This window comes from Plecotus auritus, assembly GCF_963455305.1.
Source record: "Plecotus auritus genome assembly, chromosome: 7".
Lineage (NCBI taxonomy): Eukaryota > Metazoa > Chordata > Mammalia > Chiroptera > Vespertilionidae > Plecotus > Plecotus auritus.
Window position 1 is genome coordinate 21,065,761 of NC_137774.1, and position 27,933 is coordinate 21,093,693.

General features: G+C 46.1%; 1 protein-coding gene across 1 annotated transcript in view; it reads right to left on the minus strand.

Moving 5' to 3' along the window:
- ITGB3 (integrin subunit beta 3) overlaps nt 1-27,690 on the minus strand; it is a 53,987-nt gene extending 26,297 nt beyond the window's left edge. The window contains exons 1-4 of the mRNA XM_080679212.1: nt 27,579-27,690; nt 11,447-11,532; nt 1,500-1,695; nt 390-642 (exon numbers count right to left, since the gene is read on the minus strand). Of these exons, the coding sequence (XP_080535338.1) occupies nt 390-642; nt 1,500-1,695; nt 11,447-11,532; nt 27,579-27,645 (602 nt within the window). The 5' untranslated portion in view covers nt 27,646-27,690. The remainder of the gene's footprint in view (nt 1-389; nt 643-1,499; nt 1,696-11,446; nt 11,533-27,578) is intronic.
- Between the last annotated feature and the right edge of the window lie 243 nt (nt 27,691-27,933).

A 27,933-nucleotide genomic window follows, 5' to 3' on the forward strand; every position in this document is an offset into this window, starting at 1 on the left:
TGAGACCTTTTGACACAACACTCAGATCAATAGGGTGGCTCACTTGCTGGACAGGAAGACTAAGGTAGAGAGAAAATATGATTTGGCCAGAAGGTAGCCAACGAAGTTACCCTAGAATCAACTACCTTGAGTCATAGAAGTTGTGGAAGTTAATACACTTCAGACCCTAGAAAACACTGGAACTATATGTCCCACCCTGAATCCCATAGCATCCACTTGCCTTATACATAGAAAGTATTTCCTTAAATTCTCTTTGATTTAATTAGAAAAGTCACAATCAATGCTTCTAAGAGCCTGTCTCTTGGCTTAATCCTTCCTTCTTCTGAAGGTCTCTTACCCCTATATTCTTTGCCCCCATACCCTGCTTTGACGTATCCAGAAGGACTTACTCATAGCAGGGGTTTTTGAGGGCCTCTGGTGGGGAGATGTACATGTATGGTGATGCAGGCTTGTCCACAAAGGCCCCAAAGCCAATCCGCAGGTTACTGGTGAGCTTGCGCATCTGGGAGGCCAGCTTGGTACCCAGGTTCTGGATGCTCCACAGATCATCCTTCATGGAGTAAGACAGGTCCATCAAGTAGTAGATGTCCACAGGGTAATCCTCCACCTGCCGGACTTGGATTGAGAAACTCTTCGAATCATCTGGAAGGCAGAAGGATATTAGTTTTTCTCCTCTTCTCTCTCGAAGACTTAACAAATGGATTTGGAAGGACACAGGATTAAGAAACTTCTTGACCAAACCAAAGTTGAAAACCCTGTCCCTTCTCCTCTCCCCCTTCCCCTTCCAATCTCTTGACCCTCCCATTTTTAACCTTTTCCATTTTAATATTCTCTATCTTCTCTAAGTGCCCATCTGCCTAATCCTCTGGATCCCAAGAGTCTACTACCTTGAGTCATTGAAGTTGTGGCAGCTACTACACTTCAAACTCTAGAAAAGGCTGAACCTCATAGCACCCACATGACTTACACATAGAAGGTGCTTTCTTACAGTCTTGATTTAATCAGAAAAGTCACAATCAATGGTTCAAAAAGCCTGTCTCTTAGCTTAATCCTTCCTGCCTCTGAAGGTCTCCTGCTTCTCTTTGCCCCCATGTCCCTGCCCCAAATCTCACACAGAAAGGGGGCTTATAAATTACTTTATCATTTTATATCTCATTTGAGCCTCAACACAAAGCTACAAGCTTGGCAAAATAGGCATTGGGGGAAAGAAGGGACAAAATAAATAATGATACACAGTTTCCGAGTCCCTACTATGTTAGAAGGGTTGAGTAACTTGCCCAAGTTCAAATAGCTAATATATGGGAGAGTCAAGATTCAAACTCTGATCTTCTGACTCCAAGTCCCAACATCTTCCATTTTCTTCCATTCTCCTGCCCACATCCTTCTCTTCCTGCCTCATTACCATTGTGAGTAACTTCCCCAAGGCTTCCTGATCAGACCTTCACCTTGTGCCCTGTGTGCATCTGCCCAGCGTCTCCCCACAGTGAGCCCATCCCTACCTGGCCGGAGCCGGAGCGCAATCCTCTGGGGACTGACTTGAGTGATTTGGGAACTGTCTCCAGAGCCCTTGTCGCTGAGAGGCCTGGCCTCCAAGATGCTGACCTCACTGAGGGGGAACTCGATGGACTCCAGGGCACAGTTATCCTTCAGCAGATTCTCCTTCAGGTTACAGCGGGGTGAGCCCTGAGTCAGGGTCTGTAAAACAGGAGCCCCAGGGGCAGCCCTGTAATTAGAGCCATGGTGGTTCTCTGCCTCCTGCAGGCCCTGCTGCCTCCCAATGGCCTAGACCAGCCATGGGCAAACTACGGCCCCCGGACCGGATCCGGCCTGTTCGGCTGTTCTATCCGGCCCGCGGACCCGAAAGAGCGGAGGGTTCTCTTGCTCTCCCCTCCGCTCCTTCACCAGCAGCAGTGTTAACATGGCAACACGTGGAAACACGGCCGCAGCTCCTTCTTCTGAGAAGGAACAACCTCTCAATCTTCCAGAGGCTCCTTGTAATGCCCGCGGACGTGTCCCCCGACATCACCCTGGGAATGCGCAGACACGTTATCGTGGTGATGTAGGGAGACACGCCCCTGGAGAGCACAGTATCAGAGCATTAGCTAAAAAGGAGACCCACAACACTGTTCCCACTGAAGTTGATGTTTTAAAGACCAAAAACCTTTCAACCCAGTCTACATTGCCATCTACATCTACGTCCCGGGCATAATTTGGAAGTTGCACTAAAGAAAATGTTTAATTTACTGTTTACACATTTTGTTCTTTTCTATTTGTTTTAGTTTTAAATTATTTTATTATATTTAAGTTTAATTTGAAAGGCTTTTGTACCTTTCCTTTGTTAGGCAATTTTATTTTGCCTTTGCCATCTTCAATATAAGGTATGTTATTGTGCTATGATTCCTCCATTTTTTGAAGTTTCAAATTATAATCATTAGTGTTTACATTCTTCTTGTTAAAATGTTTGAAATGAATAAAACTATTGAAATAAAAGAAAAGGCCAAAACCGGTTTGGCTCAGTGGATAGAGCGTCGGCCTGCGGACTGAAAGGTCCCGGGTTCGATTCCGGTCAGGGGCATGTACCTTGGTTGCGGGCACATCCTCAGTGGGAGGTGTACAGGAGGCAGCTGATCGATGTTTCTCTCTCATCGATGTTTCTAGCTCTCTATCCCTCTCCCTTCCTCTCTGTGAAATATCAATAAAATATATTTAAAAATAAATAAATAAATAAATAAATAAAAGAAAAGACCATACCCTTTTATGTAATGATGTTTACTTTGAATTTATATTAGTTCACACAAACACTCCATCCATGCTTTTGTTCCGGCCCTCCGGTCCAGTTTAAGAACCCATTATGGCCCTCGAGTCAAAAAGTTTGCCCACCCCTGCTCTAGGCCCTAGAGCTTATCCAGCATTTTGGAGCTGAACCAGCATAAATGAACTTGTGTGATCCATTATACAGAAGGAGAGAACTGAGGCAACAGAAAGGTTGGGTGAGTACTGTTTTGTGGATTGGTAGCCAGGAAGAGAGCCAATACAGTATGATGCCTGTTAAACGACTGCTTTTCAAACTCTGAAATGCAACCCAAGGTGGGTCCCAAAAATCAATGAGTGGGTCTCAACCATCTATTTATCAAATAAAATTCAATAGAATAGAATAGAAAGTATGAAAGTACATAAATAGCAAAAGTAAATATTGTTTTATGAAACATTTATATGTTGGGGAGTAGGGTATAATATGTAAAATAAATAATGATATGCAATTTCTTTCTGGAGGTCAAGGTCAAAGCAGTTTGGAAGCTTTAAGACACTGACTAGGATCTGAGATCTATGAGGGAAGGGGCTGTTCCTTTTCTACTCCCAGCACCCAAACCAGGACTTACCACAGAGGTGATGGGGGAAGAGGTACTGGGTAGCAGCGGAGAGTAGGGGCTAAGCACACAGGAGTAGATTGGCTGAGACTACATCTCAGCATTGCCTCTTACTAGCTGGTTATTAGCATGAGTGGCCTACACTCTCCACACCTTGTTTCCTCAGCTATACCGTAGAGATAATAATAGCCACAGCCTCACAGGAATGTTATGCAGGAGAAAATAAGAAAAGCAGGTAAAACTCGTAGTGTGGTGCCTGCCACAGGGTAAGTGATCAGTGAAGGTTAGCTATGATTATGAGATGCTCTGTAAATAGTTCCTGGATAAATTAACTTTGAATAAGCTTCACAAGCTTGGCCAAGTCCCATGAAGCCAGACCATTGGCCAGAGTCCATTCTATCACTTTAAGCTTCCTCCCTCACCCTGGACAGAGAGCCAATTGATCACCCTTCCAAAAACCCTGGTGTGTATCCCACTCTCTGGAGCTCAGTGTGTGTTTACACCTGAGTATTGAATGGGGGACATCTGCATTGGAAAGAACCCTGGAAATCAGGAAATAGGTTCAACCCTAGGTCTGCCACTAACTAGGCATGTGACCTCAAATAAGTCATTTCACTCCTGTTGGCCTCAGTTTCCTCACCTATTCCAAAGGGGCTTAGATGACTTGATGTTTTCAGTCCCTTCGTGCTCTGACATTCAATAAATTTAGTCAACACTGTGTGGGCACAAGTCCATGGGGGCTTCTTGGCAGGCTGGAGGGACTGGCAGGAAATCTGGAAAACCCCACCCTGGACCTATTTCACAATATCTAGGCCTCAAGCCCTCAAACCAACCCTCAATCCCCACCCACCGCTCTCACAACCACTTCCAGAAGTCAGCTGAATAAGTCATACTGATATCCCAGAACAACTAGTGCGAACATTTATTGAGCACCTATTGCATGGCAGGCACTGTGACAAGCACTTTGCATGGGTTACTGCGGTCCTCCTGGTTACAGTTCTGTAATGCTGGAACTATTTTCATTGTACAAGTGAGGAACCTGAGGCTGGGAGACTGCACCAATGAGGAACCCAATCTTACAAGCAAGAAATCTAAGAAATTAAGTGACTTGCCCAAAGTTACAAAGCTAGGAAGTGGCAGAAGTGAGATGCTAATTAGATTGTCTGACGGCTATTATCCTCACAAAATGATAAACGGTATTACATTCTGCAAAGAGTGAGAACCCAGGCAGAGAAGCAGGACTGTGGAAGTGATGGGCCCAGGAAGAGCCACATCAGAGAACACCCCAGGTAGGGAACAGAATGCAAGATGAGGATGTGGGAGGTGGGGGAAGGATAGGTAACATTCTGCCTCTTCAGCCCTCTCAGGTGACCGGTAGCCCTATTTCCAGGAGAGGGATTGGGCCACAAGGGGCTATGCATGTTTTAAAACTCAGGACTCCGTTGCCTAAAACCCCTCATGATGCTAGAAGTCTCCTTCCCTCTCCTGCCCAGCCCTCCTCTGAGGGGCTGAATGGCTTCCCAAGGTGGGTGGAGAGATGAACAACACCACAGGGCTACACACTGAATGTTTGTGTCCACCCAGAATTCATACGTTAAACCCTAACCCTCAAGGTGAAGGAATTAGGAGGTGGGGGCTTGGAAGGTGACTAGGTCACGAGGTGGAGCCCTCTTTACTGAGATCAGTGCCCTTCAATACAAGCCCGAGAGCTCTCTGGCCTCTCTGCCACGTGAAGACACAGCAAGAAGACAGCCATCTATGTATGACGCAGACAGTACCTTGATCTTGGACTTCTCAGCCTCCAGAACTGTAAAAATTAATGTTAGTTATTAAGCCACCCAGTCCATGGTATTTTTGTTACAGCAGCCTGAATGGACTAGGACAGTGGTCGGCAAACTCATTAGTCAACAGAGCCAAATATCAACAGTACAATGACTGAAATTTCTTTTGAGAGCCGAAAACTAACTTCTGCGCATGGGCCATGAAGTTTCAATCGCACTGTATTTGCGCGCCCGCACGTGGTATTTTGTGGAAGAGCCACATTCAAGGGGCCAAAGAGCCGCATGTGGCTTGCAAGCCGCAGTTTGCCGACCACTGGACTAGGACAAACAGCATGAGGACCACCCTGGCCCAGGCAAAAAGTGTAAAGAGCTTTCAGAAGCCAGCATCTTCCTTCTTTCTCCCAGGTATGTAGTTGAGAAATGACATCAGCAATGGGAAACAGTGCATAAGACTTAACTTTCCTGACTCAAAAGGTTCCAACAGGGACAGCACAGATCCTCCAAGCCTCTGAGAGAAATGAAAATCCCCCCTCGGCACTCAGCTCTGGCCAAGGACAGAGTGACAGAGGACAGAGCTCATGAGCAGTTCGTATTTTTGTGCCCAAACTCCTCTTGCTGCCCCTGCCCATCTCTCCCGAAGCTTCTCCCTCAGGAAGCAGTCTCTTTCTTGCTCAGAAAACTTCCTACCTTATCTGTGACTCCAGCTGCCCACTAAGCCCCAGGGAGAAACCCTTCCAAAAAAGGCAATGACCGCATAGACCAAGAGGCACTGCGGAGCTGAGCCTTTCCAGGCCTGAGACAGATGCTGAAGGAGAGAGGGAAGGGTGAGACCAGGACACTGAATGAGAGCAGCAAGGCCATCCTGCATCTTCAAGCTGCAGCAGCAAAGAGAGGAAATGTTTGGAGTTTGGAGGAGGGTTTCCGAACCCCCATTTTCTAAGGGGACAGTGCTTATTGGAAGGTTTGAAGTGCTAAGCCTTGCTGACAGTCCTTATGGTTTGTTGTGAATTTCCTTAGAAATATAAACACTAAGAAACAAAAAGTCTCCGTCTCCCCCTTTGTGGTCACTGACATCAGAGGTCAGGAACAGAGCAGGCCTGCTCCTCAGCCACGCTCTCCCTGAGAGCCTCTTGCCCCAGAAGAATACCAAGGCAGTGACCTCAACACACTTGGCCAACACTCCCTTTCTCAATAGTCCAGGCTGAGTGGATAGAAAGAATGTGTCCAGGTTACTCAGAGAGAAGGAGGAAGGATGGAATATTAAAGTTCCAGTTCCCAATGAAACCGGATGTTACACAAAAAGGACAAAAATAACCAAGACCCAGAGGAAGACTGAAGCAGAGAGGTGGGAGGTTCTGGCCCACATGCTGTGTGAGCTGAATTCCCCCCCTCTCCTGGGAGAGTGACACATGCTGTTACTCCCATTCTCCATGAATCCCATTTTGGAAATTGGGAAGGTAGAGCATGAATAACTGTCATTACCCTACCTCTCTCACGGGGTTTGGTCAGGGGATTAAAATAAGGCTGTGAATGTGAAATGCTTCCAAAATATAAAAATCTCAAAATAAGTCAAAGATACTGAAATCCTTTAGGTATGATATGTATAAACAAATAAATGCAATTTGAAGGTGACTCTTTTCTACTATTAGCATTATAACTACTACCATTATGGTGAACTCTGTTCTTGGAGGACAAAGCATAATATGTGCTGGTACTTATTTTTTCCCCCAGAGATCTACTAAACACCCAACCCAAATAAATTAACATTGTTCTCTAGATTGACATCCAGTGAGAACAAGAAATCACTTGAATGTACAAAGAAAGATGTTTGCAGGAGACAGAAAGGAGGAGGGGAAAAGGAAAGCATTTTAGTTCATGGTTGTTAGTATTCACACCTATTGTTTTACAGAGAGAGAAACGCTTTTAATATTATACTTTCTTTTTTTTGCAATAACAAGTTAGAGCAAAACTCTCCAGATAAACATTTATCCTCCAGATTAAACAAACAAACAAACAAACAAACAAAAAACAGAAAGAAAAGAAAAGCAGCAGAGAAGAATTAAACCATGTTAGTAAATAAAAAAGAATTGAATACTGGCCTAAGCCCTTCCCCAGAGATGCAGAGAAGAACATAAGTAATTCCTACTGGATTCTTCTACTTTGCTAGAGCCAAACCCATTCTTCTTCTTCATCCTTGGATGTTAAGCTGAGTGTGAGCTGGTCCACCTCCTATGTGCAATCAGGACTATATAAAAATTCCTAGTATTTCCCTCCACATCAGGGTTGCTAAATTTAGCAAATACTTGGGACATTCTTATACAAAAACTAGAGGCCCAGTGCACAAAATTCATGCATGGGGCGGGTCCCCTCAGCCCAGCCTACACCCTCTCCAATCCTAGGGATTGGGCCTAAACCGGCAGTCAGATATCCCCCTCACAATCCTGGACCACTGGCTCCTAATCGCTCACCTGTCTGCCTGCCTGGTCGCCCCTAACTGCCCCACCTTCTGGCCTGATCACCCCTCACTGCCTCTGGGTGCCAGCCTGATCACCCCTAACTGCCCCCCCCCGCCGGCCTCGTCACCCCTTACTGCCCCCCCCACCAGCCTGGTCACTCCCAACTGCCCCACCACTGGCCTAGTCACCCCTCACTGCCACACTTGCCAGCCTAATTGCCCCCAACTGCCCTCCCTGCCAGCCTGGTCACCCCACGCAGCCTGCTTGTTCAGTAGTTTGGTCGTTTCTCACTAACCCCCCTGCTGGCCTGGTCACCCCATGCAGCCTGCTTGTTCAGTCATTTGGTCGTCCCTCACTAACCCCCCTGCTGGCCTGGTCCTAGGCAGCCATCTTGTGAGGGTGTGATGGTCAATTTGTATATTACCTCTTTATTATATAGTATTATTTGATTCTTTAATTAAAACTTAAATGGGCCCTAACCGGTTTGGCTCAGTGGATAGAGCGTCACCCTGCGGACTAAAGGGTCCCAGGTTCGATTCTGGTCAAGGGTATGTACCTGGGTTGCGGGCACATCCCCAGTGGGGGGCGTGCAGGAGGCAGCTGATCGATGTCTCTCTCTCATCGATGTTTCTAACTTTCTATCCCTCTCTCTTCCTCTCTGTAAAAAATCAATAAAATACATTAAAAAAAAAAAACTTAAATGGGTGTCCTGTATTTTATCTGGCAACTTTAACTCCACCTGACCCATCATGGCCCCAACGATCAGCCTTTTTGATTAGCAGTATTTGCCAAACTTGCTATCATAACAACCCATGCTGATGCAATAGATACAGGGTCCATCCTGGGAACCTTTATACTTAACCAACACCCCAGGTAATTCTTACCACCAGACAAGTTTGAAAGGGTTTAGATTCTAACATGGCACCAATGAGGCCAAGACCACAAGTTGAATCTCTGTGTGAGGCCGGCCTCTTTGCTAGATTCACAGTCCAAAGACAGTACACCACCCCAACCCATGTCAGTTTCCAACCCCCAAGAACACACCCTATGCGATGGGCCCAAAACTCTGCACTCATCCACATTGGCTATGTTTTCCTACTGTGGGGCCAATGCTTGCTATACACACCCAGAGCTGCTGTCCTTGAGGACCAAGGGAATGCTGAGCCCAACCAGTTGTTTTTCCAGACTCTGCCAATCCTGCCTACAACAGCCAAGGTAGGGGAGGCAGAAGCAGCGGGCTCTCCAGGATCAACTAATCAACAAATCACATACAAAATGGCCCCCACGGCTCACTTTCGGTTTTTTTAAGTCAACAGCCAAGACACTTTCAGCAGTTAAACTCGGCCTGTGCAGGGGAAACCTCAGGGAAAAAAGTAACAGCCATGTTCAGGTTACAGCCTGGGATTCCCACCTCCCAATCCTCCCTGGCTGACGTGTTTTGTCTCACAAGGGGCTCCTCCCATATCCTCCTTTCCTCCTCCTCCCCACAAGCCCTCCTCTTCCCATCTTCCCTTGCTCTTCTTCTCCTCCCCTTCTCCCTCTTGCTCAGAGATAGTTGTAGTCATTCGCTAAACCTTTGACCTCCCCCACTTTCCTGTTTATATTGCATTCTCCCAGAGAATATCTTATTGGACTTTCTTCCTCCCCTCATTAATTGCTTTTGGTCCTAGTGTACCCATTTCCTCTCTGATTACCACCTCCCCCCATTCCTTGGCTGGTCCTACCTTATGCTTTTATCTTACCTTGTACCTTCAAACCCTGCTCTCCCCTGGTCTTTCCCAGGGGACAAAATTCACCAGGGTCATCCATAAATAATCTGCATTTGCATCTCTGAAATCTGGTTATGAATTCTAGGGGCTTCATTGGGTCAAGCCTCAGCATATCTCAGTTATACAGTTTGTCCCTATGCAGATCAAGAAAGGTGACAACACTCTTAAGAATATGTTTTCTTGCCCAGCCAGCATGGCTCAGTGGTTGTGTGTCGACCTATGAACCAGGAGGTCAGGGTTCGATTCCCAGGCAGGGCACATGCCCGGGTTGTGGGCTGGATCCCCAGTGTGGGGTGTGCAGGAGGCAGCTGATCAATGATTCTCTCTCATCTATCTCTCTTTCTCTTCCTCTCTAAAATAAATAAAAATATTTTTTTAAAAAAGAATATGTTTTCTTTTCCCCCAGACTCCTCTGGGCCATAGTTGTCTCCATTTTCTCCTGCTTTGGGGGGGAAAAAGGAGGGAGGAAGATACTGGGCTGCTCCCGTGGCTACCTCACTGCCCCAGCCAGCTTCAGGCCATCCATCCAATAAGGCACCCGCCCCATCTAGCTCTCCCATCTTCCAGGGTTCAGCTGCAGAACTCCAACTTCCTTGTAAAGGAAACTTAATGCTATCAGGATGGTGACCAAGGGAAGAAGGATATGGCAAATGAGAAGGGAGGAGACCACATCACACTTGAGCAGCCAGCTCAGCCCAGAGGGGTGGAGAACCTTTAGAGTAGAGGGGAACAGCTCACCCATCCCCCTCTGCACCCCCACTCGCAGCCCAGGGAATGTTTCATTTGCTAAATGAAGTCAATGTGGCCCAGATGTTGGGCAGCTGCCTCTGGAAGCAGTTCCCGTGCTGAACTGCACACAGGCCAAAGCAGTGTGTTGAGCTGGCCTCTGCCTTTGGCAATCAGCCCCCTTGCAGAGGCATAAACACAGCCTCCCACTCCCACACACCCACGCCCGCCACCACCCGCCTGTCAGGAAGTTGCCTTTTTAGGAAACTCAGTAGATTGGGAAGAGAAGCAGACAGAGAGAATGAGAGCCTAGGTTAGAGCAGTCCAAAAACTGCCAAGGGCAGGAACATGCTGTCGTGATAGAGAGTAAGCCTCAGATGACTGAGATACAGCCATGCTGGGAGTTCAGGTAACCACCTGCCAGGGGCCAGGCCAGTGACTCAGCCTCCAACTCTGTAATTACTGGAAACTTTCCAGACACACACACACACACACACACATAAACACACACATACACACACACACACATAAACACACACACACATAAACACACACATACACACACACAAACACACACATACACACACACACAAACACACACACACACACACACACACACACACCAAATAGGTCTTGCCAGCTCCAAATTCCTATCCCAGCCACAAACACAGCCATTCCCCCAGACATGCTCATTCCCTAGGGCCCCAGACACAACAAACCCTCTGCCTAGACACAGCTAACCCTTTCCTGTCACCCACTCATCCTCATCAAGTTGGTCCTTCCCTCATTGACACCTAGGAGAGGAAAAGAAGGAGAAAAGGAAGAGAGAGAGAGAGAGAAAAAAAAGGTAAAGTCATGGGGCTCAATCATCAGAGAGGAAAAGAAAAGAGAAAATACCTTCTGACGAAACATCTCCCCACACAAGGGTAAGATCCTTTTTTATTTGCATTTTAAAAATTCTGGGATGTCTATAAACCAGCATCCCTGGTGTACCTATAACCCTCTCCTACCTCTCCTTTTGAGATCTGAGGCTCTACTTCTGTGGAATATTCCACCCCAATAAGAAGTAAGCAAAGTGTGGTAAAGGGTGGCAATGGCTACAGCAAGTCCAGGAGGACCAACCAAATTGGCCAGGGCCACGAGCCATGTGGTAAACCCTGGATTGCCTTCCCAGCAACACCCCATAACAGCTCACTTCAGCATCCATCAATGGGAAGGCTGCGCCCTAGTTTTGTGCAGAAGGGGCAAAGGGCTTGTGTATTTAGGAGGGAGATCTCCCATGGGTCTGTTCTTGCACAAAAGCAGCTAAGTCTGGGAAGTAGTAAGGTTAAGTGTCTGCTCCTTACCTGATCTGAGCACCAGGCACACATGGGACTCACAGCCAGACATTGTTGGCAGGAGCTCACGCCTCGTGTGGTACAGATGTTTGGTCCTGCAACAGAGAGACGAAGGCATTAACCCTGATCTGACTTGGTAAAGCAACGGGCCTGCCCCATGCTTCCCAACTTTCCCAAATGCCCAGGTTTATAGCTCTCAGATGCACACACACTCACCCTAACTGGACCACAGACATTTACCAAACACATGCTGTTGGATAAGAAGGATGAGGAAGGTCGGGAGAAACTCATCACTGACCACCATTGATGAGGCCACAGTGATGGCAGGTGATGGAGCAAGGCTGAGCCATGGACCAAAGTGTCAGCTCATAAGTGATGGAAAGGTTTGAATTAGCAACTGGTTTGACACCTACACTGTGCAAATGAAAATCTGAGGTCCAGAGCAATGGCAATGTGTCCTTTCTCCAATTATTCTGATGATATATTCACAGCCATTACACGGGGGCTCCAAAACCTTGATGCACTAACATTAACATGCAACCTAAATATTGGGGGGTTGGGATGGCCATGACAAGACCCCATCGGCCTACCAGGAAAAAGAAAACAATTTCTGGAATCTTATCAAACTTCCCAAAACATATATCTTTGGGTCCAAGCATAGAATGCTCCAGGGAGAATTGCAGAAATGTTAGAAAAGGCTGACTGATACAAGCTGAAAGAACATGGAATTTTGGAGTTGGAAAGCCTGTACTTGAATTCTGAATGCTCTGCTAACTAGCTGTGTCATGACTTCGGGCAACTCAATAACCTCTATGAAATGATATGTGTCTCACAGGATGTGTACAAGAATTCACCGAGGTAAGGGAGAAGTATTCAAATGTCAACAGTCTTCATACTGTCAAAGGACAGAGGAAAAGCAGGGTAAGGGAGGAGCAGGGACAAACAGAGGGCCCAAAATAGCTCTGAGAAGCCCAGCCTTGAAGAAAACCTTAGGCTTTTACTTAGAGTCTAAGTCTTAGACAGAAAGCCGCCATCCTCCTTGCCTTCCCTAGCTCAGGTAAACCTGGCCTCAGCCAGGTGAACCCTTCAGCGCCCCAGGAACACCCTTTTCCAATATAAGGAGCAAATGAGAAAAACCCATTCTTCTCCATGACCCAGTTATCCTGACTGTTCCTTTATCCAGTTTGCTAAAGTAGCCTCTTTACCCCGAGCTGGTGAGACTAGCAAATCTATTGAAGAGAAACCATTTTGACAGTTGGGATGTTTTCCCATTGTCTCCAAAACTTCTCATTGAGCTGAAGGTCTCAGTCCATTTTATTATAGTGTGACTGAACTCCCGCCCTTCCAACTTCTGGACAAAAACATACCAAGAAAATGTGCTTATACACACACATACACACACACACACACACACACACACACACACACACACACAGAAGTGTTAAGAAAAATTATCCAAAATTTGGAAATAGGCGAAGGGAATTCTGGGTGCCCTTCCAATATAATTCAGGGTGTTGACTAGTAGACCCACCATGCTTAGGGATTATCTGACTTTCTAGTGGTGTGTACCTTTATTTGACCTCGATCAATTAGAATGCAACTCTTTAAGAGTAGAGGTTCACTTATAGAAAATCAATAACAATGGAAATGATTCTCGATGAGAACAAGGTATATGATTCTTACCCAGCAGCAACACAAATGATTTCTGTCTGGTAGGAAAGGGGATCCCCAAAGGTTAGGGTTTATTGCCTTGCAGAACCTTAACCATTTTTGAATCACAATTGCTCTTTCTCTAGCCAGATATGAAGACAGCCCCCCTTATTGGAAGAGTTCTGAGAGGAGCATAGCCTGAACTGTTTTAGGAATCTGCTTCCCGTTTTGAAGTTTGCAATGGGATTAGCACCCAGAAGTGTAATTCTGGACATAAATGCCATCGATTTTCACTAGGGAAAGGAGACCACGTGAAGAGTTAGAAGGACGTGACCGTGGAGTACACTGTCAACTTATTTTTGAAAAAATTTTCCCAGTCTATACATTTACCTATTCATTCTCAACTTAGCATGTCCCTATAAGTCCTTGACTTGCAGCCACAATGGAAAGCCTCCTCAGATGTGAAATAAATAACAGCAAGACCCCTCCTTGTGAATGGGCAGTCCCTGACCTCAGAGGATGAAGTGCTCCTGGGATTTGTTCTTTAGGAAGCTATGCCTGGGGAGTGATGGCTACCCAGTTGCCCTTACATCTCCTTTTAATGAATCACAGGTTGGTTTCATGAGAACCAATAACAACCATCCCCAATACCCCCCACCAAGGCCTGCCATCAAGGGCAAGTTCCTGGAATACGGTGGCTGAGAGTGATTGACTCATCAGAAGTCTCTGTGACTGGGCCATGCTGATTCAGTGAGCTGCTGTTCTGAAGCCACCCCTCCCTCCTGAACATGTGGAAGGAGTTTGGGCCTCTGTTTCCAGTCATTCATAAGGCCTGTGTTCCTGTTCAGCCTCAGGGGCCCAGACTCAGCCCTGCTGGAGAAGTGGGGATCTTCATCAAAGCTCTGTCATTGCCAAAAAGAAACAACTCCTACCACCCCTTTCCTCTCTAACAGTTTAGCCAGAGCAGGGAAACAAGGGGGGCTGGCCCTGGTCCTCACAGGGTGATCAAAAGGTTCAATGAACCCATCTCTGTCAAACTCTGAGCACAATGGCTGGCACAGAGAAAGCACTCAACAAATGCTTTCACAGTTGCTATTGTTTTTTGAAATATATTTTTATTGATTTCAGAGAGGAAGGAAGAGAGAGATAGAAATATCAATGATGAGAGAGACCTATCCATCGGCTGCCTCTACACACCACCCTGACTGGGAATTGAACCATGACCTCCTGGTTCATAGGTCGACGCTCAACCACTGAGCCACACCAGCTGGGCGCTATTGTTTTTGTTGTTGTTGTTTTATCCTGTGGCCCCAGCTGTTTCAGGCCGGTGAAGGTTTTACTTTTGTTTTCCCCTCCTAAAGACAGTTCCACAGGACACCCTGAACACAGGGGTAGTGAGGGCATGGAGCCAGAAAGCCTCAGGCTAGAAGACAATGATCAATCCTCAGATCTGGCTTCTAAATGGAGTTAGGAATGTTGTGTGTTCAAAAATCCAAGCTAGGAGGGATGGCCAAGCAGAGCAGGCCAGTTAGAAACAATAGACAAGGGCAGCCAAAAAGTTTGCCTGGAAAGTAGTAGAAAACGATGGTTTGGCACCTCAGCACCATTCACAGAACCAGAAAAGAGACGAAGGGTGGGAAAAAGGGAGAAAAAAGAAAAACAAGGAAGGGAGTTGGAACCAGTGGAAGTCATAATGCGTCAATGAGAACTATTTTGAGGACATGCTGTCCAATGAGACAGGATGTCAGAATGCAGAAACGGGCCACCCTCGTGGGGCCAGGGGACTTGAGGAGAGGGCTGTCAGAGGGAGACGTGTTAGTGGGAAGGGAGGATGATTCGTACTGTAAACACTGGGGATATCTCTCTTACTGTCTGCCAGAGAATTCTGGCCTGGGTCCCCAGCCCTGCCACTGACTTTTGGCTCATTACTAATTAGGTCCATGGGGACACAGGGTGACTCAGGCAGTGCCTGGTCTTCCAGCGCAGTCACCTGGCTGGGTGAGTCATCCAAAAACAAAACATCTCATGCTAACTGCCCTATGAGTGCACAAGTGGCTTCTCTAGAGCAAGTTGCTAAGAAAGATTATTTTATTTTTGTTCTTTCATTCAATGTAGCAGCAGCTCAGTAACACAAGGAAGGGGAAGGAGACAGGCAGGGGGAGTTCCAGGGAACACAGACCACCGTGCTGTGAGCAGAAAGCTCCAGGAAGCATAGCTCAAAGCAGTAGGAAATCCAAACTACCATGTAGGATGTCCCAATTTTAGAGATTTTACAATGTCTTTTTTAAGTATATCAGAGCCAATTCAATATGGTCTTCAACATTAGAAGGCATTTGTATAATTTGCCTCCACCGATATTAAAATGTGTTATGGATTGAACTGTGTCCCCCAAAAAGATATGTGAAAGTACCTATGATTGTGACATTTTTTGGAAATAAGGTCCTTGGAGATGTAATCAAGGTGAAATCATTAGGGAAGGCCCTAATCCAACAAGACTGATGTCCTTATAAAAGGAAAACACCACATGAAGAGAGAGACCGAAAAAGAGAATGCCACGTGATGACAGAGGCAGAGACTGCAGAGACTGAAGGCAAGGAACTCAAAGACTGCCAGCCACCACCAGAGACAGGAAGATGCAAGGAAGGATTCTCTCCGGAGTCTCAAAGGGAGCAGGGCCCTGCTGACACCTTGATTTCAGATTTCTAGATTCCAGAGAGAATATATTTCTGTTGTCTTAAGCCACCCAGTTTTGGCAGCCCTAAGAACCTAATACCAAATGGATTTGTATTTCCATAGCAAATGTGACATGCTTTTGAGAAACAGTGCCCTGCAATTCTCCGCATAATTGAGAAAAGCCAGCCTGGAATGAGAACTTTGCTATGGTTAACCCACCTATGGACAATGGAAAAGTGGTTAGTTTTGCACCTTTCTTCTCAAATATGTCATGGTGGCAGCACTCATTCATTCATTCATTTACTCAACAAATTTTTATTGAGCATCTGACTGTGCCCAGCACTCTCCTAGGCATTGAAAATACATTGATGAACTAAACAAACCTCCTACTCCTGTAAATTTTAGTGAGGAAGATGAAAACAAAAAATATACACAACAACAAGTACAGTTTCAAACAGTGGTAAATGCTTTAGAAAATAAGGCAGGATAGAGGAATAGCAACATTGAGAGGAGGGAGCCTCCTTTAGAAAGTGTGGTCAGGAAAGGCCTCTCTGAGTTAACATCTCAAGATGGTATACAGAAGGAAGCCATGGAACAATCTAGGGGATGAGCATTACAGAAAAGAACTATGACAAGAGCTAGATGGACTTCAGCTTCTTAAAGAAATAGTAGGGCCTGGCTGGCGTGGCTCAGTGGTTGAGCATCGACCTATGAACCAGGAGGTCAGGGTTCGATTCCCGGCCAGGGCACATGCCGGGGTTGCAGGCTCCATCCCCAGTATGGGGTGTGCAGGAGGCAGCCAATCAATGATTCTCTCTCATCATTGATGTTTCTATCTCTCTCTCCCTCTCCCTTTCTCTCTGAAATCAATAAAAATACATTTTAAAAAAGAAATAGTAGGGAGAAAGAGGGAGGAGGAGAGAGGCAGAGAGGTGGTTGGAGAAGCAGTCAGGAAACTATAGCTGTGGTAGGGAGTGCAGCTTTCATGCTCCATGTGGTGGGAAGCCACTGGAGGAATTTGAGCAGAAAACAATCATCCTGGCTACTGAGAGGGAGCAAGACCAGAAAGAAACCAATTGGGAAGCTATTACAATAATCCAGCCAACAGATGGCAGGGGTTTGGATTGGAATGGTAGTAGTGTCGACAGTGTGGTCAGACCCCAGATATATTCTGGGGACTTGCTGATGAATGGCTTGTGGGGTATGATGGAAAGATAGGAAGGATTTTGCTCTGGGCAAGTAAATCCCCTTGGGCAAAGTTCAAATGTTTTGATCCACTGGTTATACCCTTTCACTGACCCTTTAGCCAGCAGACCCTGCCCATGTAAAGCCAGATCACGTCTGGTTATCGTCCTTAACTGTGTGAACACTCAATGAAGCCCATCCCCAGATAGATCTAAATTAACACCCAGTCTCTGGGAAACACCGTAAGGGCAGGGATAGTAAAAGAATGAACACTATTATCATGGGACAGTGGGAACAGTGCGGCAAGCATGCAGACTGGTAAGCAGGACAGATCTAAAGCCGCTTTTACCATCGAAAGCTGTGTGACCTCAGGCACACCCCTTCATGCTCTCTCTAGGTCCAAGGACGCTGATTCTTGGTCACATCCCTATTCAAGAACTTATCATTGTTCCCTGGACTTTAACAAGTCTAACCCACCATATCAGCAATGCACTGGAGACCCTAAGCAACTGCTTCCTTTCCCCCATGCTCCCAAATATGGGCAGAATACTTATGCCATGAGTTGTTAGGTTTAAATGAGATAACATATGTGAAGGAACCATCCATGGTGGATGCTCAATAAGTGTTGGTTTCTTTCTTCCTTGCCTTTATGATAATCACTTCCTGCCCATCCCACTCCCCTCCATCTCAGAGTCAGACAAAAGAAAAGTCCTTTGTCAGTAATAGGATATAGGGGAGAAATCACTAGTCAGGAGACAGGAGTCCCCAGGGATAGACCACACCAATGCCACTGAACTAATTGTCACTTCACCCTCAGGGCCTCCCTTTTTGCCTCTCGGTAAAATAAAGGGTGTTCAATTCGATGATCTTCAAGGTGCTGCCAGCTCTGTAAGTTTATTTCCCAACCAGAAAGCATCAACAGGGTGACTAGGAGTCTAGGAGGTCTAGCCTCCCAGGGCCCAAGATCCCTCAAACAATGCACATGCGTCCATTTCTTCCTACTGGCTTAACTATTATAGTTTTTCTTTCTTTTTTTCCAATTACAGTTTACATTCAATATTATTTTGTATTAGTTTCAGGTGGGTAGCATAGTGGTTAGACAATCATATACTTTACAAAGTGGTCCCCTGGTATTCCCAGTACCCAACTGACACCATATAAAGTTATTATAATTATTGACTATATTCCCTATGCTGTACGTTTCATCCCCATGACTATTTTGCAACTCCCAATCTGTACTTCTCAATATCTTCACCTTTTTCACCCAGTCCCCCAATCCTCCTCGTCTCTGGCAACCATCAGTCTGTTCTCTGTATCTATGAATCTGTTTCTGTTTTGTTTATTCATTTATATTGTTCTTTGGATTCCACATATAAGTGAAATCGTGGTATTTGTCTTTCTCTGACTCACTTATTTCACTTAGCATAATACCCTCTAGGTCCATCCAGGCTAGATTAAGCCACGTAGATTAAGCCATTAGATTCTCCAAGTGCTAAGTAGTAATTAATATCTTCAGGATATTGGAGAGAGTTCTGCAGCAACCAGCACTTTTATTATTCTTGGTCCTAAAAGCATTGGATAGTTTATGGCCAAATATGGTATGTCACAATCCTAGGATCCAGAAACTGTTAAGTAAGCCTGGGGATATTCTACCTTAAATTTTTATTTTTTTTGGTAGCATCTTTGAAAAAAAATTCCACTGTAAGTCTTCCTTTCTGCTTTCTGTCATGTTCCCACAAAAAGACTACTTTCCCTCCCTCTCAGTGTTTCTTAGTTCAATTAGTAAAGATATTCAAACATTCAAGGAAAGAGTGAGAGCTATTTCCTCATTATAAGGAAGTCAAACATTGGAGGGTAAAATGGCTGGTTCCCCTCTAATTCTATTCCCCAATAATGTCCACTATTGATAAGATGGGGTGTTCAATTCAGATCTTTTCCTCTTGCACATATAATTCTCATGTGTATGTGTATTCCTTTACTTAAACTTTTGTTACAAAATGGTAAGATTTTGTTCTTTTCATGGTCCAGTAATATTCCATTGTATATATGTACCACATCTTCCTTATTCACTGGTCTGCTGGTAGGCACTTGGATTGCTTCCATAGCTTGGCTATTGTAATAATGCTGCAATGAACATAGGGGTGCATATATTCTTTCAAATTTGTGTTTTGGGTTTATTTGGATATATACCCAGAAGTGGAATCACTGGGTCATCAGGTAGTCCCATTTTTAATTTTTTGAGGAACCTCCACACTGTTTTCCATAGTGGTTGCACAAATCTGCATGTGGGTTATCTTTTCTCCATATGCTCAGTGGTCTAACGATATTTGATTCAAATGTTGCATCTCAAATTCTGGAAAGTTTTATCAGTACAGGCCCCACCTCCCATCTGATTCACTCAGGACAGAGAAGAGGCAAGCCTGTACCAAGCTCTGTTTGAGGCCCAGCCCAGCAATGCCCTGTTGGTGACCTTGGCAATCAGCTGTCCGGTTCTGCTACTTTTCCTCTTCCAGCTCATGTGGGTATGGACAGCAGATAACGGTGCTGTCACCAGTCCTCGCTGCCAATCTGTCTTCATAGGAAGACAAATTGAGAGGACAATTTGGGAAAACCTATTAAAATTTAAAATATTCATGTCCATTGACCCAACAGCTTAAGTTAAAAAAAGAAAATCAGCCGCCCTAACCAGTTTGGCTCAGTGGATAGAGTGTCGGCCTGCAGACTGAAGGGTCCCAGGTTCGATTCTGGTCAAGGGCATGTACCTTGGTTGCGGACACATCCCCAGTAGGGGGTGTGCAGGAGGCAGCTGATTGATGTTTCTCTCTCATCGATGTTTCTAACTCTATATTCCTCTCCCTGCCTCTCTGTAAAAAATCAATAAAATATATATTTTTTTAAAAATCAGCCTATAGAAACATGAACAAAAAGGCATAATAATGCACAAGAATATCTCCTGCAGTTTTACCTTTAGTAGCAAATAATTGGGAATGACCCCAGTGTCCGCCAACAAGGAATTGGTTAAAAAAAATTCAGGTATATCCATATAACGGTATGCCTTCTGGCTGGAATTATAGCTCTTGGGATAAATAATGGCAAGCCATAAACTGACATAAAAAGATGCCTTGTGTATATTATTAAGTGACAATGATCCTATCATGGATGATCCTGCTTGAGAAATAACAATAATGATAAATAACTATATATACTCAAGACGTCCACTAGCAAAGAGGTTTAGGGTTGACCACATGGACTTTTAAAGTAGCTACTAAATGTGCCTTTTGCTAAACATCTGGAGCTCTCTTCTAGGATGAAGTTTTTCAAGCATGTTTTTAGCTGCAGACCTTCCTTTTTGCCCTCTAAAAATTCTTACATGGAATTTCACATTATTAATCAATTAAAGGGGAAACTTCTCCAGCTAATGGTGGGGAGGGGCAGGAGCAAACCAAAGTCTCTCCTTTCATCTCCTTTGCCAACTTTTCAGCCCCTGAGACACAAAGAGACTGAGGCCCAGAGGTAAGATGACTTGTTCAAAGTCACACAGCAAAATGATGAAAAAGCCTGCAGAGCCACAAATCAAATACACGTTTCTCAATTCCAGACCCACGGTTCCTTTCACATTGAAGTGTTATTTTATTTTGTTCTATATGAAAGGAAGTAGCTTTTGCAAGTTTTAAAAAAATGTAACAAAAGTTTAGGTAAAGGAATACACATACACATGAGAATTATATGTGCAAGAGGAAAAGATCTGAATTGAACACCCCATCTTATCAATAGTGGACATTATCGGGGAATAGAATTAGAGGGGAACCAGCCATTTTACCCTCCAATGTTTGACTTTCTTATAATGAGGAAATAGCTCTCACTCTTTCCTTGAATGTTTGAATATCTTTACTAATTGAACTAAGAAACACTGATAGGGAGGGAAAGTATTTTTTGTGGAAACATGACAGAAAGCAGAAAGGAAGACTTACAGTGGAATTTTTTTTTAAAGATGCTACCAAAAAAATAAAAATTTAAGGTAGAATATCCCCAGGCTTACTTAACAGTTTCTGGATCCTAGGATTGTGACATACCATATTTGGCCATAAACTATCCAATGCTTTTAGGACCAAGAATAATAAAAGTGCTGGTTGCTGCAGAACTCTCTCCAATATCCTGAAGATATTAATTACTACTTAGCACTTGGAGAATCTAATGGCTTAATCTACATGGGCCAGACACATCTATCCAGTTAGAAAATTAAGAAATTGAAAATTGGCCGAAACCGGTTTGGCTCAGTGAATGGAGCGTCGGCCTGCGGACTGAAGGGTCCCGGGTTCGATTCCGGTCAAGGGCATGTACCTTGGTTGCGGGCACATCCCCAGTGGGGGGTGTGCAGGAGGCAGCTGATTGATGTTTCTCTCTCATCGATGTTTCTGGCTCTCTGTCCCTCTCCCTTCCTCTCTGTGGAATATCAATAAAATATATTTTAAAAAAAAAAGAAATTGAAAATTGGATCCAGGTTTGATGGATGTAGTCTCCTGCTTTCAGGGTAACAGTCTCAACACCTGAGGAAAATGAAGTAGCCTCGGATAACCTCTTAGCATTCTGATACATGCAACACCAACCAAGGAAACTCACATGTATCACACTACTATTAAGTGAAGGAAGCCAGACTTGGAAGGCTACATACTGTATGATTTCATTTATATGATACTAGAGGCCCGGTGCACAAATTCGTGCACGGGTGGGGTCCCTCAGCCTAGACAGCAATTGGGGCCATCTTGCCCAGTCCCAATCAGGGCTGGCCAGCCAGCCAGGGGGAAGGACCATGGGAGGTTGGCTGGCTGGGGGGAGGGACTGCAGGAGGTTGGCTGGCCAGCTGCGGGGAGGGACCGTGGGAGGTTGGCCAACCATGGGAAGTTGGCTGTGGGAGCATACTGACCACCAGGGGCAGCTCCTGCGTTGAACGTCTGCCCCCCTGGTGGTCAGTGCACGTCATAGCTACTAGCCGGTCATAATGGTCGCTTAGGCTTTTATATATATAGATGCTGCAAATAGCAGGACTATAAGGACAAGAAACAGATCAGTGGTTGCCAGGAACTAAAGATGGGGAAAGAGAACTGATGACAAAGGAGCTCAAGGGAACTGTTTAGGGCAGCGATTTTCAACTGGTGTGTTGTGGCAGACGCACGGGTGTGCTGCAAGAATTTTTTAAACATGCCATACCTAACTATTTAGTCAGGAGCACTGACTTCTTTTCCCTTAGACTGTCAAATAAAAAAATGACAACAACCAACACAACAATAGCTGTTCAATGTGACTGAGTCAATATTGTACCTTTTTCCCCCCCTCAGGTTGGCAAAAAATATAACATTTTTTTGGTGTGGTGAGAATTTTAATAATTAGTTTATGTGTGACATGAGATGAAAAAGGTTGAAAATTGCTGGTTTAGAGTGATGGAAATATTCTATATCTCGATTATGCTGATGGTTACCTAAATGTGCATTTGTCAAAATTCATAGAACTGTATACCCTAAAAAGAATAAATTTTACTGTATGTAAATTATACCTCAATAAACTTAAATTTTAAAAATGAGTGTTCCTGGAGATGCTGTGTGCATGGAGAGTTTCACATTTAAATAAATACCGGCGTTTTACACCGGGAAAATAGGCAGTGTGATTTCCCTGCTCCCACCTGCATTTCCATTTGTGACCTGAGCTCCATCAGGCACATTGATCTTCCTGCTCAGGAAGGGTCAGGGTTCAGAAGGGAGAAGGGGCGACGGGGTAAAGCAGCAGGCCAGCTCTGTGGGCAGCAGAGGGGGCTGGGTCAAGTCCAGTGGTTTATCCCTAAAGCTGCTCCATCATTCCCCCAGTTAATTATCTGTCTGCTGATTCATGAGTTGTGGTTCCTGTGGGCATGCTTCCTCACTATTCCTGCCAACAAGGGCAGGAGGATTTTTAGGGCTGGAGAGGATGATAACCAGAGATCCCGAGTGGGGTGGGGAGTTGCAGAGGAGGGATTTCTATTAGGAAATTCCAAAGTCATATCCAGACTCCCCCTCCTCACTGTTGCCTCCTGGCCCTCTCTTATGTTGTCCCCAGGAGACCTCTGTCACTCATACTCACAATTTTGAGAAGGATAAAGGAGAGTGGCGCCCTCCTGTGTGTCTCCTCCAGGAAGGTGGGGGGGGGGCAGACACTTCTCAGAGGGTCCCCTGACTTTCCAGCACCCTCAGATCAAAGGTCTAAATGGTGCAATAGTGCAAAGGTCCAAATGTGCAAAGAATTCATGGTCTCGGCTGTATTCGACGAATGCCCAGATGGAGCACTTGCGGGTCTTCTGTGAATGAATGCAGATACTCAAATATTGAGTTTCTGAAAGTGAGGCACATCACCTCTAGATGCCTTTTCCTAGCATTCCATAGGGATTTATGTTGCTGCCTATGTGCCAGGCATTGGACAAAAAAAAATGTTGACCAAATAGACATGTCCTTCTCCTCATGGACCCTGAAATCTCATGGACAACCTTTCCTTTCCTCTTTACCCAGAGACAGAATTTAAGGTTTTCTCATGGACAAAGCAAGTGAATAAGCCTCTCTCTTTCCTAGCCTCTTCCATGGGTTCTTGTTGGGACAGAATGGCTGAGGTATGCCAAGCCACCAACAGCGAATGGGTTGAAATCAAAAGGGATCCCTTGTTACATAGGTGTGGGGAAAGGACCCCATCAGTCTCATGCTGGGAGCTTGGATTGCACACACTCATGAAGCAGTGACAGCTCTTGCCTCCAATACATAGTAGATAGCATGGATAGCAAGAACAATGACAATAGTAGCTGCCATTTTGTGCCTTTTCTCATTTAATTGGCACAATCATAGAAGTATGGTTTTCTCCACTTTACAGATGAGGAAACTGAGGACTCAAGAGATTAAGTAACTTGCCCAAGGTCACACAGCCAACAAGAGTTGAAATCAAGAATTAAACCCACATCTGACTGGCTTTAAGCATAGCTGTCCCTTTCCCCAGCCAACAAGCTTTCCTCCCATGTCTCTTCGGCCCCTGAGAATTGCTGCACAGGGCTCAGTTGTAGAGTTCCCAAGATACAAAATCAGAAGGAGAAATCTAAACTTAAGTCATATCCAGACTCCCCCTCCTCACTGTTGCCTCCTGGCCCTCTCTTATGTTGTCCCCAGGAGACCTTTGTCACTCACACTCACAATTTTGAGAAGGATAAAGGAGAGTGGCGCCCTGCTGTGTGTCTCCTCCAGGAAGAGGGCGGGTGGTGGGGGAGACAGACCAGCTCAGAACGAATAAGTTTAGATGATGATAGCAAATAAAACTTACCCATTAGGTCCCAAATTAGAATAAAGACCTACATATGGGGAAGCCACAAAACCCAGTACTTCTTGGGTGATGCTGAAAAGATCACCTCTGAACATAAGTTCCAAAAGTCAGTTCTACCCTCAAACAACCTCTCTTCTCTCCATACCAGACCCTACTATTCTGGGAGCGTCTCTTTGCCACCCACACCCAGCTCTTTCCGTGTCCCTTCAACACTGTGTGTCCCAACATAACTCTCCTATTCTCATCCCACCACCTGCTTCCCCAGGATCTGATGATGCCTGCAACCCAGCCACAGGTAGTGTTTACTAGTAAGAGCATAGGGGTTTCAAATATAAAATATTTACTTTCACTGGGGGCTGATTACTTGAAGATCTGGCTCTAGAGCCCATGCTTTTAAACACTATTCTACCCTGCCTCAGAGGGAGTCTGGGACTAAATCGGCACAACCAGTCACCACTGCTGAAATCACCCAAATTATAACAAATCTGCAAACAGATCTCCTACAAGATATTGAATGCAAACTTAGGTATGTCACTGCAGTGGAATACTATATGAGTCATTACAATGTGTAAACCAGATCAACAAAAGATATACTAAGGTTGAGGGGTGGAGAGAAAAACACCAGAAGAACATATACACTCTTCATCTTCACTAATATTGAGCCAGGAACCACACCAGGCTCTCTCTATCTTATGGTACCTTACTTCTAAAACTGTAAAAAAAAATATAATGATTAGACTCAGAAATCACCCAGAAATTCAGAAAATTGTGGATGTGAAAAGAAAAGAAAGGAAAAAATGGTTTAAGTTCACAGAAGCAGGTTCTCCATAAAAGACAGATGAGTTGCCCTTCTGTATGTCTCCACTGCCCCCATCAACAGCAGGCCACATCTGAGCCATGGCTCTAACAACTCCCAGGGCAGAATCCTGGAGACTCACAGTTCTGTGCCATGGTCATCAGGCTGCTCATTGCAGACTGAAGATATCAGTTGACCTGTTTGTGCTTCCATCACATGGGAAGCTTCAGCAATAACAACTTAGCCCCCTATGTATTATCTGTAACTCTTCCATGAAGATTATCATTCACAGAATGTGGTGATGGTGTCATGGGTGTATACTTTTCTCCAAACTTATCTAGTCTTATATGTTACTAGAGGCCTGGTGCATGACATTCGTGCACTGGGAGAGAGAGGGTCCCTCAGCCTGGCCTGTGCCCTCTTGCAGTCCGGGACCCCTCGGGGATGTCTGATTGCCAGCTTAGGCCTGCTCCCCGTGACATACCCCGAGGGGTCCTTAGCACTGCCTCAGAGACAGGACAGGCTCCTGCCACCGCTGCTGGGCTCGCCAGCTGTGAGCCTGGCTTCTGGCTGAGCTCCTGTGTAGAGCATCTGCCCCCTGGTGGTCAGTGTGTGTCATAGTGACTGGTTGTTCTGCTTTTTGGTCGATTTACATATTAGGATTTTATTATATAGGATATAGGTACAGCTTTGTGTATGTCAATCATATGTAATTTTTTTTTTTTAATATTTTATTGATTTTTTACAGAGAGGAAGGAAGAGGGATAGAGAGTTAGAAACATCGATGAGAGAGAAACATCGATCAGCTGCCTCCTGCACACCTCCTACTGGGGATGTGCCCGCAACCAAGTTACGTGCCCTTGACCGGAATCGAACCTGGGACCTTTCAGTCCGCAGGCCGACGCTCTATCCACTGAGCCAAACCGGTTTTGGCAATCATATGTAATTTTTAAAAAAGATATTGTTGCCTTGTCCTGTATAATCTCTTATATACATACTTCTCCTTTTTTAATATGTTTGTATTGATTTCAGAGAGGAAGGAAGAGGGAGAGATAGAAAGATCAATGATGAGAGAGAATCATTGGTTGGCTGCCTCCTGCACGCCCCCTACTGGGGACCGAACCGCAACCCCGGCATGTGCCCTTGACCGGAATCTAACCTGGGACCCTTCAGTCTGCAGGCTGATGCTCTATCCACTGAGCCAAACCGGCTAGAGCTATACACACACTTCTTGAAGGTAGTCATCAAAGTATTTTTTTTCATCCAAGTATTTTTGAATAGCTATCATTTGAAATGGACTTATCAATAAATCTTACTTAAAAAAAAAAAAAAAAAGTACTTTCGCCCTAGCCGGTTTGGCTCAGTGGATAGAGCGTCGGCCTGCAGACCAAAGGGTCCCGGGTTGATTCCGGTCAATGGCCCAGGCCCTGGTCAGGGCGCATGCAGGAGATTAATCGAATGTGTTTCTCTCACATCGATATTTCTCTCTGTCTTTCCCTCTCCCTTCCACTCTCTCTAAAATCAAGGAAAAAATATCCTCAGGTGAGTATTTAAAAAAACACACACACGGTACTTTCTTCAGGATCTAAATTGTTACAAGAAGTACCACTCCCTTCATTGAAAGTACATAAATGAACACTTGTAACTCCTCTGCACGGGAACACCCAGAGGACTGAGCCAGAGTTTTCTCTGGGAAGGTCACCGAGGCTCTGGAAGAACCACGGGCAGCACCCCCAGGCTGCGCTGTGCTCTGCCCCTCCCCAGCACCAATGACGCCCAATGCCAACTGCCTTGGCCGCTGATGGTGTGTGCAGCAGCAGGAGAGACAAAGCCAGGGATCCAGGCCAGCTGCAGGGACCCTTGGCGTGGCTCTCGCATGCACTGGAGATACTTCGGATGCGAGGTCTGTCCCGGAAGCAGCGGCATCGCTGCCACCCCGGGAACACTGTAGGAGGCAGAGCCTTCATCCCCCCGAATCGCTCCCGCAGGGAGCCACCAAGTTAAAAAAAATAAAAAGTGAAACTTGGGAGAAGTCCAACACGAGGAAAAAGAGGAATGTCGAGTAACTGGCAAACCCGCGCGCTCACCCTCTCATCTGAGAAACTATAACCTCCGGCCTCAGCCAACGCGTGGGAACGGCCCCGGGAAGCCGCAGCTCGCTCTCGCTGCCGCGGCCAGGCTCCGGTCCCGCGGGCCAGGTCACCTGCGATGAGCGCAGCCCCGGCTGAAGGCGGGGCTCAGCGCATCGCGCACGTCGAGGCCGCCCAGAGCAGGCGCCTAACCCGGCTAAAGACTTCTGCGTCCCGGAGGACCATCCCCTACGTAGCCCATCACCCTGACACTCCGGGGCCGGGAAGGTGCCCCAGCTCCAGGCTCGCCTGGCCCCGCTCACTCCGTGAGCAGCCGCGCCGGCCGGGTTTCCTCGCACCAACTCTGCAAACTTGGCTGCGGCAGGATGCCGGATGCGGATCACCTGGGAGCGGCGTTCCCAACACCGGGAGCCTCACTCACCTCCGACGCCGACGCCCGCCAGCGCCCCCAGCACCAGCACAGCGGCCCAGAGCGGCTGCGCTCGCATCTCGTCCGCCCGCCGCCACGCTCCGCCTCGGCTGCGCCCGCCCGCCCCACAAGGAGCAGCAGAGCCCGGGGCCGCTTTTCCCGCAGCTGGAGGGGAGGGGACGCCGTGGGTGGGACGCAACGGGGCGGGCCGCGGACTTGCGCTTCCTCCCCTAGGGCCCTTTGCTGGTCTCTGAGCCGGAGAGGGGGCGGTGGAAAACCGCGCCTTCTCTCGCAGAACCTCGATCCGCGGGCGCGGTTGGGACCATGGGCCGAGCACATCCTCCGCAGACATCCTGGTCCCAGCGTC